We start from the raw sequence: 17252 nt of genomic DNA, 5'->3' as shown, positions 1-17252 counted from the left end.
CCTTAGCTGTATCTTTATCAGACATGCATTGTTTGTCTATATGTAGGTTTGTGTAGGAATCTTAATAAAGGAGATAATGAAATCCGCAGATTTGTTCATTTTATCAAACATCAAGATATTGGACCTGGCACAAAGGAATGTGTTTGTTTTTATGACTCTGTCCTAGTACATTTCAAGGAGATCCATTCTGAAGAGAATTGTTTCAGCCTCAACTCACATTAAATATTTATTGCAAATATATAGCCTCGGCAACAATGATTAGAGTAATTTACAGAATCAACAGCTAAAATGCATTTAAATGTCTATTCTATATATATTTGTTTCACTAGTTATGATTCAGCTATTAGCAGTGAATTTTTCTTGTATTTTTACTTGTGAGGCTAGAAAGCACTGCCTTCAATTGGACATTCCTTACTTCAACAAAATTATTGCACACCTATGGTTTTCTGTATACTGGGAATAAAGATAAATTAAGACATGATTCCAGAACTCAAGACTGTCTCTATCCTGGTAATCATTTTGAAGTGCAAATAAATAATTATAATTAATGTAAGATCATAATATAATTATGTGAAGAGGAGTACGAAAGCATAGAGCAGGGAAGGAGGGAGGAGGCAGGCTCAGAGTCTAGAAGTAGCAAGATGAGTAAAGAAGTTTTATGGTAATCCAGAGAGAATAGATGAGGGCCTGAAATGAGGCAGTGGCACAAAGTAGATGCTGAATAAATGTCTGCTCAATGAAAGAGTGAATAAGGCTGGCAGAAGAGATAGAAGATACTATCAATAAATGTTAGTAGTTACTTAAATGAAGAAGATAAACAGGGAAGAATTCAAGACTCATTGCTGACAGTTAATATATAACTAACTGGTAATGCCGTTAATTGATGTGAGGACTACTTGGAAATATCCGTGAAATGTCTAGAAATAAATATCCTATAGGCTATTGCAGGAAAAGGGGTTTTTAACTGGGGAGGAAGGTAGAGAATTCACCTTGGATTTAGGAATCTATGTCCATGTGGTAGAGGAGGTCACTGAAATGAATTAGATCATATAATGCCCAAGAGGAGGTCAAGTGTGTGACCTTAAGGAATGCCAACACTTAGAGGCAGACAGAAGAATAGAAGCTGAGAAAGGGGGCCTAGAATGAGCTAACGTAGAGGCTGAAGGAGAATCTGGAAAGGGAAGTGTTACAGACATCAATGGGGAAAAGTGTTGTGGATATTATGGGGAAAAGATTCAAGAAGAAATTTGTGCCCAATGCAAGAGAAGACTGAGGAGAGACCCTTGGCTTTGGCAGGAGGATAAAGATGACCAGGAAGAGGAAGGAGAAAGGCCCACTTCACACGCTCACTTCCTGCTCAGCACCAGAGAGAAGACAGAAAGGGGTTGGGGGGAAGCTCCAGGAGTGAACCAAGTCAGGAAATGACTTGTGGAACGTGGAGGTTTCAGCATTTTGTAGACAGAAAGAATCTAATAGAAAGCAAACAATTGAAGCTACCATAGGAAAGAGAGATATGAAAGATAGGGAGGCCAAGTGGAAGGAAGCATATACCTTTTCCTCAGAGATATGAAGAAAATAGGTACAGATGGAAGGAACTGTAACATCAAGGGTAATCTCATCCAGCTTCCTCATTTCTCTAAGAAATAGGAGATGGGACATTTGCTAATGAGAGATTTGGAGTATTGGTAGGGAACTTAAGAAGGCTAAAGCTCCCATGGGGAAGCCGACTGATATGTATATTCCGTTTATATAATCACTTTACCCCTATTTCTTTCATTTATTGACCTCTTCTCCAGGTATGTAACTTTTCATTTTATATGTTCCTAATTGAAGCAAATCTAATCTATATGATTACAGAATTTTAAAATGTATGTGATTATTGCATTGCCAAGAAAGCTCTGCTTTCCAAAAAAAAAAAAAAAAAAAAAAACCTTTTGAATAGTGCATTCAAATTATTACCATATTTCCCAAGATCTTTCTGTGCATAACCTTTTAGGAAAACATCTAAAAAATAAAGTGAAGCAAATCGACTACTGTATCTGATCATTATCTGCAATATTGGCCTTTTCTTTCTGCTTCTTTAGATAGGTACAGTCCTGTCATCCTACAAATGAATACCCCTTTCTTTCCAACAATGCAGTGATGATGCTCTGGTATCTGTACATAACATTTTGTTACACAAAGAACTACAAAGTGCTGAATTGACTTGTTCATCTTGCAGCTTGTGTGCTGCTGCTTTTTTTATTAATTGTTTATGTTGCAAATCTGTTAAGTATCTTAATGGAATTCTACTTTAAACTTTAAAACATCTGTCATTGGTTGGTGATTTCTATCACTTGTACTGTATCAAATGTGTAGATAAGGAAGAGATAAAGGAGGTAAAGGCTTAAGAAGTCTTCTGCAGCGCACCAATTTACGTAGATACAGGTTTGTAGTTTTGTTTTGTTTTGTTTTTTTCTTTTTGTCTGGTGCAGAGCCCCATGGGCTTTTCAGCTTCATTTTTCACAAGACTGCACAAGTGGAAGAAAGTAGGTCCTCTGACTGACACCCATTAATTTCTTATTATTCAGAAAGTGAGAAGATAAAGCAGAAGAGAATGATTTCAGAATTCCTTATCAAAGTGAGCTAACTTTGTTTAAGGAGTGTTAAGCAGTAATATGGGCATTGCTTTGTTTTTTGGAACAATAATGAGATGTTGGACAAGGTGCTTATGAATACAGGAAAGAATATGACTTTTCTTTTCACTGCATGCTTCTGTTTAGTTCTTTTTAGTACAATATTAAGTATAAAAAGGGAAAATTAATTGCATTAATTGGCAAGCAGTATTCTTCAGTAACCTCAGAAAGTAAAAATTACAATTCTATAATATTAAAATTGTGGCCTTGGTATCCTGATCAATTTTTTCAAGTTTTGCAGCTCCTTTTCTATTCTGGAAGTCTTGTCTAGGAAAGACGTCAGTAGGTACTTTGAGCAAGTTTCATGGTTTTTCAAAGACTCTTTTTGACAAATGGTAAATGACTATACAGTAAGCATTATATTTTCATTGAAAGCAAAATACACACATTAAAGCTCTATCTTAAATTTTAGTCTTTTAAAATAATAATGATAAAAATATGCAAATAGATAAATAATATCCTCCCCCAGCAAATTACAAATTAAAATCATTGCTTTGAGGCCAGGGGTGTTGAGCTCTGATTGTCTAATTATAGTGATTTGCTTGTAAAGACTGGCCCACCTTTTTTCAGTCCACAGTGCTAAATGGCATGGATTTAGAAACCCATGCTCCTGAGTATAAAATAGAATTCATAACCTAGGCCTCATTGTCTGAGCTTACTCCTCACAAATATTAACTATTTTCAGAGCTTCTCCTGTGGCTGCTGTTTCTCAAAATAAGCCTTGTACTAAAGAGACATATTTAGGAGTGGCATATTCTGGTCTCCTTAATACCATTCCCTAAATCGTCTATACAACCATTAAGGAAACAGTGGTAAAAACTAATTTATTGGTTCTCAGCAAATTTTTCCCATAATGTGCTCTGCTTCCTATGGCACTATGTAACTTAGATATACTACTCATCTTTATTCAACAACACTGATACCATGTGTTAGACAGGATGTGGAACAGTTGAAATTTTCATACACTGCTGATAGGAATATATATTGGTACAACCATTTTGGAAAACTGTTTTCAGAATCTACTAAAGCTAGGTACATGAATATCTTGTGGCCCAGCCAATTCTGCTGTGTATATATACTTAACATAAATGAATATTTATGTCTACCAAAAAACACTTATAAGAATGTCTATAGTAGCACTATTCAAAATGGCCAAGAACTGAAAACATTTCAAATGTTCAAAAGCAAAATAGACAAATAAATTGAGGTTTACTCATCCAATGGAATACTACCCAGAAATGGGGAAAAAAACCACAAAACTTCCATATGTAATGGCATGGATGAATCTTATAGGCATAATATTGAGAAAAAGAAGCCAAACACAAAGGAACATAAATTGTGTGATTACTCATATATGAAGCTCAAAAACAGGTAAAACTGATCTAAGTTGATAGAGGTGGCTACCTTTGGGAAGCAGTGTCAACGAGTGGGAGTTCAAGGGAGCCTTCTGGAGTGGTAGAAACATTCTATATCTTCATATGTGTTATGTTTTCATAAGTGTATAAATATGTAAAAATTTATTAAAATTTATGTACAGTATATTGTACCTCAATAAAAATAAATAAAAAAGAAATTAATAGGTACACATAGTAACATGTTATCTTATTAGAGTGCATGAAAAAAAATGAGATAAGTTCCTAAAATAGTGCTTGATCTATAGTGAGCACTCAGTGTTAGCTATTGATTTGTGATTATTATTGTTGTTTTTGCCATTACTGTAAGATATAATTGTCTAGAGCAGCTGTTAGGCTAAGCAAATTTCCCTAACAATGACTGAGCCTCTGATTTCAGCTTTCAAGAACCATGCCCCAACCAACTTAACATCGCTAGTTTTCTATAAAAAGAAGTTTATTATTATTGTAAAGTTTTCTTATTTAGTGTAGAATTTTTTAATTCTCAAACTGCATTTAATTCAAGATTTTTGTTTCCCTTCAGAATAGATAAGAATTTTTAATTACTTTGAAATACAAATCATCATTAATCTTATGAAAAGACATTCATCTGCTTTAGTAATAAAATAAATGCAAATCAAATTAACAATGAGGTACCATATTTCATCTGTTGGATTGGTAGAGACAATGGGTAATTAGGTTGGTTAAGGTACAGGGAAGCCAGCAATCTCTTATGAAGCTCCTGAGAGTGTTAATTTGTATGATTATTCTGGAAGGGCAACTGGGAACATGCATAAAAGCTCAAAAATTCACATGTTCTTTGTCCCAGCAATTCCTCTTCAAAGTTTATGCCCTCAGGAAATTATCAGATAAGTTTACAGAGATGTAATAATACAATATTATTTATATAACTGGTTTATTAAACCACGATTGCCTATACAGTCATGCATTGCTCAACAACTGGGATAGGTACTGAGAAACATGTTGTTGGGTGATTTTACCATTGTGCAAATATTGTAGTGTGCACAGTACTTACACAAACCTAGATGGTAGAGTCTACTACGCACCTAGGCTATCTGGTATAGCCTATTGCTCCTAGACTACAAACCTGTACAGCATGTTAATGTACTGAATACTATAGGCAATTGTAACACAATGCTAATTATTTCTGTATCTAAACATATCTAAACATAGAACAGTTAATAAAAATACAATATAAAAGATTTTTTAAATGGTACACCCACATAGGGCACTGTATTGCTCCATGAATGGAGCTTGCAGGACTGGAAGTTGCTCTGGGTAAGTCAGTGAGTGGTGAGTGAATGTGAAGGCCTAGGACATTACTGTACACTGCCGTAGACTTTATAAACACTGTATGCTAGGTGATACTAAATTTATAAAAACTTTTTTTCTTTCTTCAATAATAAATTAACCTTAGCTTACCATAACATTTTTACTTTATAAACTTTTAAATTTTTTTAAACTTTTGACTTTTTTTATAACATTTAGCTTTAAAAATAAGCATATTATACAACTGTACAAAATACTTTTTCCTTATTCTATAATCCTTTTTTCTATTTTTAAATTTTTAAATTTTTTAAATTTCTAATATTTTTTAAAACAATGACACAAACACACACTTTAGCCTAGGCCTACACAGGATCAAGATCATCAGTATCTCTGTCTTCCTCCTCCACATCTTAACTCACTGGAAGGTCTTTAGGCACATGATTCCTAGATGGAGCTGTCATCTCCTATGATAATAATGCCTTCTTAAATATCTCCTGATGGACCTGCCAAAGGCTGTTTTGTAGTTTATTTCTTTTTTATGAGTGGAAGAAGTACATTCCAAAATAATGATTAAAAGTATAGTAAATACATAAACCAGTCATAGTCATTTATTATCATTACCAAGTCTTATATACTGTACGTAATTGTATTGCTAGACTTTTATATGACTGGGAGCGCAGTAGGTTTGTTTACACCAGCATCAACACAAATAGTGAGTAATGTGTTGCACTACATCATGATGACCACAATATCACTAAGCGATAAGAATTGTTTAGCTCCATTATAATCACATGGGACCACCATCATATATGTGCTCGACTGTTGACTGAAACGTCATTATGCAGCACATAATTGTATACTCTATTGAATCTCCCTTTCTCATTCCTCAAAGACATTGTCAGATATCAGAATGTGTGGCCTTATTTGAAACTTTAGGCTCTGATCCAATTCAACACTCTCTTCCTTCTGGCTCAGGGCATAGTCTGCTCTTTCTTTCTTCCCTGTCCCATGCTTTCTGATTCTTGCCCTTTCTGTTCTTAGGGATAGGAGGAGGAATTAGAGGAGAAAAAAGGGCCAATGTTTTAGTACTTAATGACAATCATGGTTGTCCTCTGCATGGCAGGTGTCCAGATGCTATCTGTCTCTCTCAGGGACCATGAGTGAAATCTTCATGAGGTTGGTTCCCCGACCTCTTCCAACCCTTCCTCAGCTCCTGCCAATGGAGGTCTACTTCTCAGCCTCTGCTGCCAGGGTCCTGGTGATCAGCCTTCTTGTGCTGGGTATAACAACATGGTTCAAGTTTGGTCATCTTTCACACTGTCCTGTTGGCCCAAAGAAAACTTATTTGACCTTGATATGCCAAATTAAGATTACAGATTCTTCTACTTCCAACCTTTCTTGGTCCAGCGCCATCTCTCTCCAATCTTCCTTTGTCCTATTTCACTTGGTATGAGGAGTGGGTCACCAAGACCTGCTGTGGTCTGACTGGGAAATGAAATGCCTGTATTCCCTTCTCACATGCACTTCTAGCTTTACTTATTTGGCTGGATTTAGAAGTTCCCAACCAGGCCAGAAACTCATGGCTCCAGTGAGCTGTCCAATCCTCAGACTATTGTTATATAGACTGGACAGGTGGGTAATAGGGTATTAGTTACAGTTCTACTACCTCATATAAATTTAACAAGAATGTGTCTGGGGGCTCCTGGAGGACTTTCTCTAGCATTCTGTAATACTTAATACCAATTGCTATCAGTTCTCAGTTGTATCATTCATTGAGACAACAGAAGCTCCATTGAATATCCTTTTACTATTAATAAAAGTGCAAACCAGAAATAACCCATATATCAAAAGATTATTTGAATATAGTACATCCATATAAGTAAATATCATTTGGTGTCATAAATCACAATCCAATTCTACATTTATTGACATGGAAAGATATTCTTGATTTATTCCTAAGTGAAAAATGTTAGTTATAGAATAATATGTTTTTATATATTCCTGTTTACTATTGTGTAAAAAATAGTATGGAGCAATGTATACGAAAACATAATCATGCTAGATCAAGGATCAGTAAACTACTGCCTATGAGCTAAATCTTGCCTGCCACCTATTTTTATAAATAGAGTCCTATTGGAGCACGGCCATGTCAGTGGCTGCTTTACTGCTACAAAGCAGAATTGAGTAGTTGCAACAGAGATGGTATAGCCTGCAAAGCCTAATATATGTGTCATCTGGTGCTGTATAGAGAAAGTTTACCAACTGTTATTCTAGATGATGGAATTATGGGTGATTTTAATTTTTTAAAATATTTGTCTGACTTCATTTTGAAAATTTTCTACAGTGAGCCTAAATTATATAAAATATGTATCTGTTATTAAACCACTGAAACCTGATTAGAAAAAAATCTCATTACTTCAAAATTAAACTCAAAAGTAAATCTTACAAATAGAATAACAAAAATTTGATTATAGCTTCCAAAGTCCTAATTCATAATATAAGACCTACATTGTAGGTAGAATATTATTTTGATTGTTTTTCAAATGAAGACCCATATGTAGACATGATTCTTCCATATACCAACAGTATTAGTTTCTTAAAACTGGTTTTTAGAACTTCTGGCATATTCTTTTATCTTCTGTGCTAGCATAGTAGTCCTCTGAGGCTGTTTTTGAGCAATATAATGTTAAATTTGATGAATAAGGTAGATTAATTTGAGTGAAATTTTTGGAGTAAAAAATAAAGCTGACAAATTCTGAAGACTGATTTTCTTTATATGGTTTATCAACTGGGTATGAGAGCAGTCCCAACAAGAAAAGTTTCCAAATGTTTGGAGCTTTGGAAAATAAGTGAATCAATGTAGAACTTCTGAAGGAGGCTATTTTGAAGAAATAAACTCACTTGGATGCATAAATTATGGATATTTGTTACAAAGGGCAATTCTGATGTAGCTAAGCAAATTTTGCTTCAAAATCCTGGAGGATAAAACCTTAAAAAAGGTGTTTGAGTAATCAGGAAATAATTAAGACAGTCAGAAGACCTGCTAATTAACATTAGGTGAGGGAATACTTGAAAATGGAATTCGTATTAACCAGAAGTTCCAGATGACATGCATCTTTATTAAAAGAAACAGAAGTAAACAGTACATTAATTAAACTTTCAAACACACAAAATAAGAAGGCTTAAAACAATGGCAGTAAGGAAAGAGAAATAATGTAATGGATTTTATAAAAATGTCAAGCAGTTAAGATGAGAAATAATAAAAGGCTTTGAAGATTTTAATTTTATATGTCCAGAAAGAATGCCACAATTTAAACATATAAACATGTCAGTGACTTTTCTGATTTTAGGATCTGCTTTATTGACTAGATGGTAATAACACCAAAACAGAATTCCCTGAATATGGTAAATCCATTTACATATTTCCAAAGTCGAAATTTTTCCTTAATATTTTCAAATATTAAGACTCTGACCTATCTGGGGGGAAAAATCAAAACATCTAAATTTTAGATCATGTAAATGTTAAACACACCATGCCTCTCAATATATTTTAAAAGGGAAATGTCTGCTATTGGTATTTTTTTAATAGTTTTAAGATAGTCTCTGCCTTCTGGCTCAAATGAACTTTATGATAATATCTCCCATTACATTTGTTGCCAGCTGTATGCTCAACTACCAGGTATTCACCAAGAAAACTGCAAGATTTCTAACAACTAAGTATCTCCTCATGTTTCTATGTCTAACCATGCCCTTGCTAATCCTTTTCACCTCTGTTCTATGCTGATCTAAATTTGACCTTCAAAACCTTCAAAATGCTACTTACTTAATGAAAAATGTCTCTTTCTTCCCAAGTAGAAGTAATCATTTTCTGCTCTATGCTTTCATGCCTCTACCAGTTTCTCTCATAAATTAGAGGTCTCTGAATGACTATCTCAATTCCTCCTCCTAAACTATAACTTTCTTATATTCTAATCCTACTTTATTTACTGTTCTCTTCAGTATCTAGCACATGATTAGCAACTAATATATTGTTAATAAGTACTTGTTAATGCAAATCACCTCTTTTGAAAAGAAGATATAAAAAGGAAACCTGTTTTTCTTAAAGAGGGATATAGAGAAAAACATATAATTTTACATATCTTCTCAATATAACCTGAATTAGATGATTGTGTAACAAGATATATATTTTATTTAAGGCAAATATGCTTTAAAACTAAACTGCACCATGAGTTCAATAGCAGCCTGGACAACTTAGCAAGAACCTGCCTCTACAAAAATTTTTTAAAAATTAGCTGGGCATGGTGGCATATGCCTATAGTCCTAACTAGCTGGGAGGCTAAAGCAGGAGGACTCCTTGAGCTCAGGAGTTTGAGGCTGCAGTAAGCTATGATCACACCACTACACTCCAGCCTGGGCAACAGAGTGAGACCCTATCTCTAAAAACAAAAACAAAAATAAAAAAAAATAAAAAATTAAACTTTGTAAAACAATGCAATAGCTATTTCACATCTAGAGTGACATTTTATGCTTTTATATTATTAATGACATATTAAATCCCCCTTTTGTGCTGAAAGATTATTAGTGCATCACACAGTGATCAGTTAGAGAAAAAAATGAGCATAAATTATGCTCATTTATGCCCCCTTCTAATCTGTGGGACATTATTTAATTTTGATAATATTCAGTTTCCTCATCTTTAAGATAGGAATGATCATTTTTAGCCTTACCTATTTCTTAAGTTTTCTGTGAGAGATAATAAGGTAATGTAAGTGATAGCACTTTGTAAACTGTAAAGTTCTATATAAATGTATGGGCATCTGAGGGACATTAATATGAGGGACATTAGTAATATGAGAGAGAATGAGTGAAGAAATGACTGATTCAGGTCAGATTCTTTTAGGTCAAATTTATATGAAACATCTTATGAAATGCTTGAAGCACGTAAAGATTTTGATGTGCAATAACTTAAGTTTTCATAACAAGAAACTGAGTAATTCCAAAGGGGCAAATATTAAGATTACTGAATTATTCGGTGTTTTATGAGTTCTGTAAGATTACAAATTCAATCTGAGAAATTCCTATAGATGAGAGAGTTTCAGGCCTAGAATATTCTTCAATCAAAGTTACTATTACCAATTGAGAAGAATGATTTTATTTCCTTCTCTCTTACTATAGAGGTCAGTTTAATAAAAGTCTAAGACCTTTTCCATCATACTTCATGTCATCCTAAAGTTTTAATACACTTGCTAAGAGTGAATATAGAATGTGGAACCTAAGGATAAGAAAGGATTTCAGCATTCATTTATTCTAAACAATACCTAGATCTAGAATCCCTCTCTAACACCCTTATTATGTCTAGTCTTATCCTGGATGGATCCAACTCAGGGAAAGGGATGGGAATTGACTGCTGATCCCTAAATCAATTAGGCTTTTCTTTATGTTTTAGTAGAAATATGATCTCCCATAATTTTTGATGAGTCCTAAAAGCTTTGGTTTAGCCATATACAAAACCTGTAACATACACACAGAAACACCACAGTGCTGTTGCTGAGTCATGCCTTCTCTCTTGGTCTTTCAGGCCAATGGTATACAATTCCAAATTAGCTAAGGCAATTAGCAAATATATTCTCAGTTTTAATTCCCTTTCCCTCTTAATGAGAGTTAATCAGCATATCTATAGACATTTTCTAAGAGTACCAGCTCTACTAGGATTAAAGGCATGATGGATTTTGCTGTTGCCTACAAAGCTCTAGTTTCTTTCCCAAAGGAGTCACTGAACAGAGCCTGTCTTGAATAGCAAATGAACTTCGAGGAGTTAGATTCTGTTCAAGTCACTCAGACCCCTCATAGCCTGCACATGTGCCTTAAGGATTATAAGCATTTAGTAGCTACATGATCAAACTACCAAGGTGTCTTTAAATGATTTGGCTAATCTTTATATTGTACTTATGGTTAATGTCATTATTTAAAACTTCAGATTTAGATTGGCAGTTATTAATAAGCATAATGAATGAAATCCTTGTCTCATATTTTTGATAAATCGCATTGCCTTTCAAAGAGCAGGAAAAACTTAACTATTCATAACCAAAATTAACCGTGTTTCTTCCCTCCTTTCTATCCTATAATTCAAAGTTAAAATTTTAACTTAATGTAACAATTGAATTTTAACTTTATATCTCTGTCATAATTAAAACATGAGTAGTCAAATGAAAGTAGCATGGCCTAATGACTTCTTTCATGTTACCATCATATCATGTAACTGTTTTGGAGGGTAGCTCCTTTTGTTATGTAATAAAGACTTCCTTGTAGCATAATTTACAACTCGTGGATATCAGCAGTCCCACTGCTCCAAGTGGGAGAACAAAGTCATTTTTCATAAGTCATCGTGGTCTTGGGTGACCTAATATGGAAGATGATGCCATGGAGTTCTGTTCCTTAAGCTCTATGAACTAAAATCTGTGCTGCAGTCAAAACTCCATATAGGAATCAAATTTCTATTTTTAATTCCTTTATGGTGATTTATCTGTGATTACATGATACATAAGACTTCAATAAGATCTCTGTGTCTCTCTTAGAAGATAAAGGGAAGTTAAAAGCCAACAGTTCCAGTCAGCCATCAAGCTCTGAAGGTGGCTCGTTTCTCCTCAAATCTGGCACAACACCCCTGCCACCTGGAGCAGCCACTTCTCCCTCCAAGAGCACAAATGGAGCTCCCAGTACTGCTGCTGAATCAGAAGAAGAAAAAGCCAAAAAATTACTTTACTGTTCACTATGCAAAGTGGCTGTGAACTCCCTGTCACAGCTAGAGGCACACAACACAGGTTAGCAGCTTTCTTTTGAATTTAAATAATGTTTATAACAAAACCCAACTTTTCCCATCAGAATGCTATATCTTTTGTTATTCAAACATTAGGTTTGTTCAATGTCTTCTCTACTTTTTTGATTAAAGGAGTGATTTTGGAAAAGTACGATCATATGACTTTGGAAATAGCAAGGCAAAAGCAGATTGGAGATAAAACTTGTTCTATTCTTTATTTCCTTAAAAGCATCTAATACTTTTCCAAAACTCATTTTGATGAAATGACAGAGATGTAGATAAATATTTATGCACAATATTCTCTGCAACACATTTATAAGAGAAAAAGTAGAAATAACCTAAAAGTCCACCAGTAGGGAAATATTGAACAAATAAGAGTAACCCAATATGATAGAATATATTAGCCATTAAACCATAATGATAAGAAAATATGTACTTGGTTTGCTGTGTGAAATTTTCTGGATATTTAATTAATATGATCCCATTTTTGAAAACATATTTTTTTAGTAAATAAAGAACCTGAAAAGAAATACGATAACAGTGGTTACCTGTGAGTGGTAAAAATACGGGTAATCTTTATTTTCTTACGTTTCTATGTATTTTCCATATTTTCTTTATTATATGCTCTTAGGTTTTTTCCATTTTTTATGATGAAAATATATGAAATTTAAAATCAGCATTAAAATGGTCATATAAAAGCTCTGGGAACTTTAGCTAGCCTGAAGATAAACTTCTCAAGGATAAGAAAACAAAGAGCTTTGTGTAGTTCTTCCATAGTTTTTTTAACTTATGTCTCTTTCTGTCATAGGATCTAAACACAAGACCATGGTTGAGGCTCGTAATGGGGCTGGTCCAATTAAATCCTACCCTAGACCTGGATCAAGATTAAAGATGCAGAACGGCAGTAAGGGATCAGGATTACAGAACAAGACATTTCATTGTGAAATTTGTGATGTTCATGTTAATTCAGAAATTCAACTCAAGCAGGTAATGTATCCTGAGTTAGTATACACTGTTGTTTGGGGTCACCACTTGACTGTGTATCTCCTCATCTGTAAAATGGCTCTCACTGTGTGCACAGTTAAATTTACTAAGCTTTATAGGATGCATGCAATATATAATAGGCAGGTGCTATGTGGAAGAAAACGTCAGTAGCAAATATTTGAGCAACTACTCTTACAGTAAGTCAGGTTGCAGGCCAGGTGTTAGAGAAATGAGCACAACAGTCACTGGAGCTTGCAGTTGAGCAGGAGCTTCCGGTAAGGTAAGTGAGATGTTAAGCCTATCTTCCAAGGACTTAAAATCTGGTGAGGGAGAGAGACTCAGTAGAAGAAGGGTAATACCAGGCAAAATCTGATAAGGACTATAGAAAACAGACTAGAGACTGAGAGGCATTACAATTGAGAGGAGAGCAAGTCTTAATTTAGAAATCATAGCGTTCTAGTAACTATGGGCCTAGTGTTGGAAATGGAGAAACCGTCTACCTAGATTTACATTTTACATGCAATAAAACTCACATTTAGATTCAGCTAATGCATCAAACTTTTTCCAGCACATTTCTAGCCGAAGGCATAAAGATCGAGTTGCTGGGAAACCACTGAAGCCGAAATACAGCCCTTACAACAAACTCCAGCGGAGCCCGAGTATTTTAGCAGTAAGTTTACCTCACCTGCTTACCTGTTTGGTGGCGTGGCCTTGCTGGGTTGGGCAGCCACCATGGGTAAAGATGGCCTAGGGACTAATGGTCATGAAAGATTCTGAATTAAAGTAGCCCTCACAGAAGTTTTAGAATGTACTGCTTAGTTGCTGCTATAGGACACCTTGAAGCAAACTTCCTTAGAAAAGAGAAACTGAACCTCTTTGAGAACTAATACCTTACTCTTTACCAAGGCTTTTTCAAAAGACTACCTTCTTTAGCATATAAAGATGAGATAGGTGATCCCTGAGGAATCCTGGGATGTGTTCAGTCTGGAAAGGGGGATTGCTTTTGTAAAACAAAAATCCATCCATTTAATTTAATATCCTCTTGCTTTCAGCATTTTTTTTTTTTTTTTGGTATGAGACAGGAAAGTGGGAAAGTGAGACAGGAAAGTGGGAAAGTGAGACAGGAAATTTGTATTGTGCTCTCTCTCCATTCTAGCAGGCAAGTTGGTAATCAATCTGTCTTACCTGCTCCCAATATGTGCTGTTTTCAGTTTCTTTACAAAAAATACTAGGGGCTCCAGCAATAGGTGTCATATAAATACCCAGATGGATGGCTTTCACCATCTCGCTGGGACTGGGCCCAGTGCAGTGTTCAGTCTGTGGATGAAGCTGGGACTGTCCAGCTGGAGGTGATCCTGAGATTACCTTCCAACTTCTCCAAAGCCTCTGCCTGAAGCTGCAAGCAGGTGTTACCTGCAGTAAGCAAATCCAGCTCGCAATGCTCCTTCTGATGGCAAAAAAGAGAAATTAAGGCTTGATTTCTTTCTTCACTGGAGGATTCCACTCTGGAATTCCTTTAAATGGAGATTTTCCAGCCCATTTACAATCATTCCTAACAACAGAAATTTGAATTAATTATGATTTTTCAAGGAATACTCATTAAGTGGCCAGAGAGAGAGAGACAGAGAGGTGTAAAGTGACTTTGTTTTCTTGACTCTTGATGAGTCCCTGATGACATGAACCCCAGGTAGCTAACCTCAGTGCCCCTTAGCTAAGAGAAGTGAAGGATCATGCATAGTCTTAAAAAACAAACAAAAAAACAACAACAACAAAAAACAACTCTAGATCTCATCGTGGTTTAAGACAAGTCTGAATTTTGAATTGAGCTCCATTGCCTAAGCAGGAACTTTCTTGATTTGTTTGGTTTTTTTTCCCTGCTGAGCAGCAGCATAAAACAGCTTTAGTATCAATTCAGATTTTTTAAAATGCAAGACATGGTAGTGTTGGTGTGTTACTTGGGAAGCGATGTCTGTGTGGCCGTTTCTCAGAAACAGTGTCTCCACCCCATTCCTGGTTTTCTCCCTCCCTTAGGCAAAACTTGCATTCCAGAAAGACATGATGAAGCCTTTGGCCCCGGCCTTCCTGTCCTCGCCCCTGGCGGCGGCGGCGGCCGTGTCCTCCGCGCTGTCCCTGCCGCCGCGGCCGTCGGCCTCGCTGTTCCAGGCCCCAGCCATTCCGCCCGCCCTGCTGAGGCCGGGCCACGGGCCCATCCGCGCCACGCCCGCCTCCATCCTCTTCGCTCCGTACTGACGGCCGAGCGCCCCCGACGGCTGAGGCCGGTAGGAAAGTGGAGAAGGAACGCCAACAGGATTCGGCAGTTGAAGCATTGTGTGTCGCAGCGCCCCACCCAAAACGCAGCCTACCCCGCCGCCAAGCCCCAATTCCAAAGAAAAATCACTAGATTCGAGAGTGCTTTTATGGACCGCTCCTAGAGTTTAGGAATCTGAGCAGCATAGGCTTTCTCTCCTATTCCCTCCCCTCCCCCGCCCCATCCAATCTGCGTATCTGAGATATTGGGTTTCTTGAAAATGTATTGGTCGTGAAAGCAAAAGAAAGGAAATTATTCTCTATTTTTCCATGTGTGTGATCTGGCTTAGCAACAATACGGAATATTTTCCTGACAGACTTGAAAACTAGGATCTTCCTCAGATGTCTGTAAATAACTCTGGAGTCCAGCTGGGCATATTCTAGTGTGGGACAAAAATGGATGAACACAAGTGCTTGCTTGTGGATACCATCTTACCAACGGATCACAGCGTTTTCTTTTTGATGTACTATTGTTGACAGGGATTGTGTACTGTTTTAGACCCAGTACTGTTGTATCCTGTGTAGTACTAGATCTGTATCTCTTGTCTGAATTAGACATTTTTAGTTGCTGTGTAAATGTTAGGAAGCAAATTAGCTTTGAATTTTCTCTTTAAGAGAATAAAAGATAAAGTAATGTATTTTCTTTATTTCACATTTTATTTGGAGATATTTAAAAGAAATAGAAAGCCATATAACATAGCTATAATTACTACCTGTTTGCTATTTTTGTTTAACTTATTTTGTAGCTTCCTCACCGGTTTGAGTTGCTAAGCAAACGTATACAAACAGAAAAAGAGCTTCCTAAATTGCACATTTTTGCACCTCTTGTGCATTCTGCAAGAAGACAATGAATCCATGTATTTCTACATAATTATCTTCTTCATTTTTAACCTGTTTTCATTTGTAATGATGCTACATAATTTTGTGGCTCCCTAATGCAATAATGTACAGAAGATAAAACATTTGTAATTGAACAATTTGTCTTTCTGTTCACTGAATATGTTGCAGGTCATGCTCCCGTGCCCCCCTTTCTAAGCTGATATCAACAAGACTGGAATGTTTGTGATATCAGGGGCAAGAGTTAGCATAAAACAACAACATAGAACTCTTTTAGAGCATCTATATCTGCAATCTGTAAATGGTAAAATGTCTGTGTATTTTTTTAAATGTACCTTTTCAATAAAAGTACAAAAAATAAAAATCTGTATTTTCAATGTTACTTTCTTCTGAGACATGTCCAATTTGAAATCATCTGATGTAAGATTTTTAGTAGGTACAAAGATTGCCTCTTACATAGCACTTTTAGCTCTTATCGAAGCATATTTATTTGTCATGTTTATTCATCCCTGTTCACAGTATCTTCTTGAAGTGAAATTCTACTGCCATTTTCTCTCTGAATGCCTAAAAAGTTGAGCCAAAGTTGTGAGTTTACCTGAAATTATAGCAGCAGTTTACCTGTGAAAAATTTGTAAGTCTGTGACTTTTAAAACTCACTGCAGTTCCTCTAAATCCCTTGCTCATATTTATTGGTGTCCACAGCATTTATGGACATTTTTTTTAGAGAATTTTTTCCCACTTCTCCCCCTTCACCTTCTCTAATCAGCCCATCCTTCTTTTCTTTCACCTCATTCTATTATTTTTAAGTGTAAAGATTAATACATCACTGCTTGTTCTGGTGATTTATTGCTGCTTAACAAACTACTTCAAAACATAGTAGGTTAAAAAAAAAAACAGCCATTTTATTATGGGTTATATCAGGATTTCATGAGTCAGGAATCCCAAAAGGCT

General features: G+C 35.7%; 1 protein-coding gene across 12 annotated transcripts in view; it reads left to right on the top strand.

Annotated features, from left to right (window-relative positions):
• Positions 1-16665, top strand: part of ZNF385B (zinc finger protein 385B) — a 374516-nt gene extending 357851 nt beyond the window's left edge. For all 12 annotated transcript variants that reach the window (XM_012785825.2, XM_076005718.1, XM_012785822.3 and 9 more), the window contains 4 exons: positions 11932-12177; positions 12982-13160; positions 13726-13827; positions 15189-16665. In XM_012785825.2, the coding sequence (XP_012641279.2) occupies positions 11932-12177; positions 12982-13160; positions 13726-13827; positions 15189-15407 (746 nt within the window). In that variant the 3' untranslated portion in view covers positions 15408-16665. The remainder of the gene's footprint in view (positions 1-11931; positions 12178-12981; positions 13161-13725; positions 13828-15188) is intronic.
• The last annotated feature ends 587 nt before the right edge of the window (positions 16666-17252 follow it).

The sequence above is a fragment of the Microcebus murinus genome, chromosome 8 (genome assembly GCF_040939455.1).
Source record: "Microcebus murinus isolate Inina chromosome 8, M.murinus_Inina_mat1.0, whole genome shotgun sequence".
Taxonomy (NCBI): Eukaryota; Metazoa; Chordata; class Mammalia; order Primates; family Cheirogaleidae; genus Microcebus; species Microcebus murinus.
Note: the sequence above shows the minus strand (reverse complement) of the source record. Positions and strands in the feature narration are given on the sequence as shown.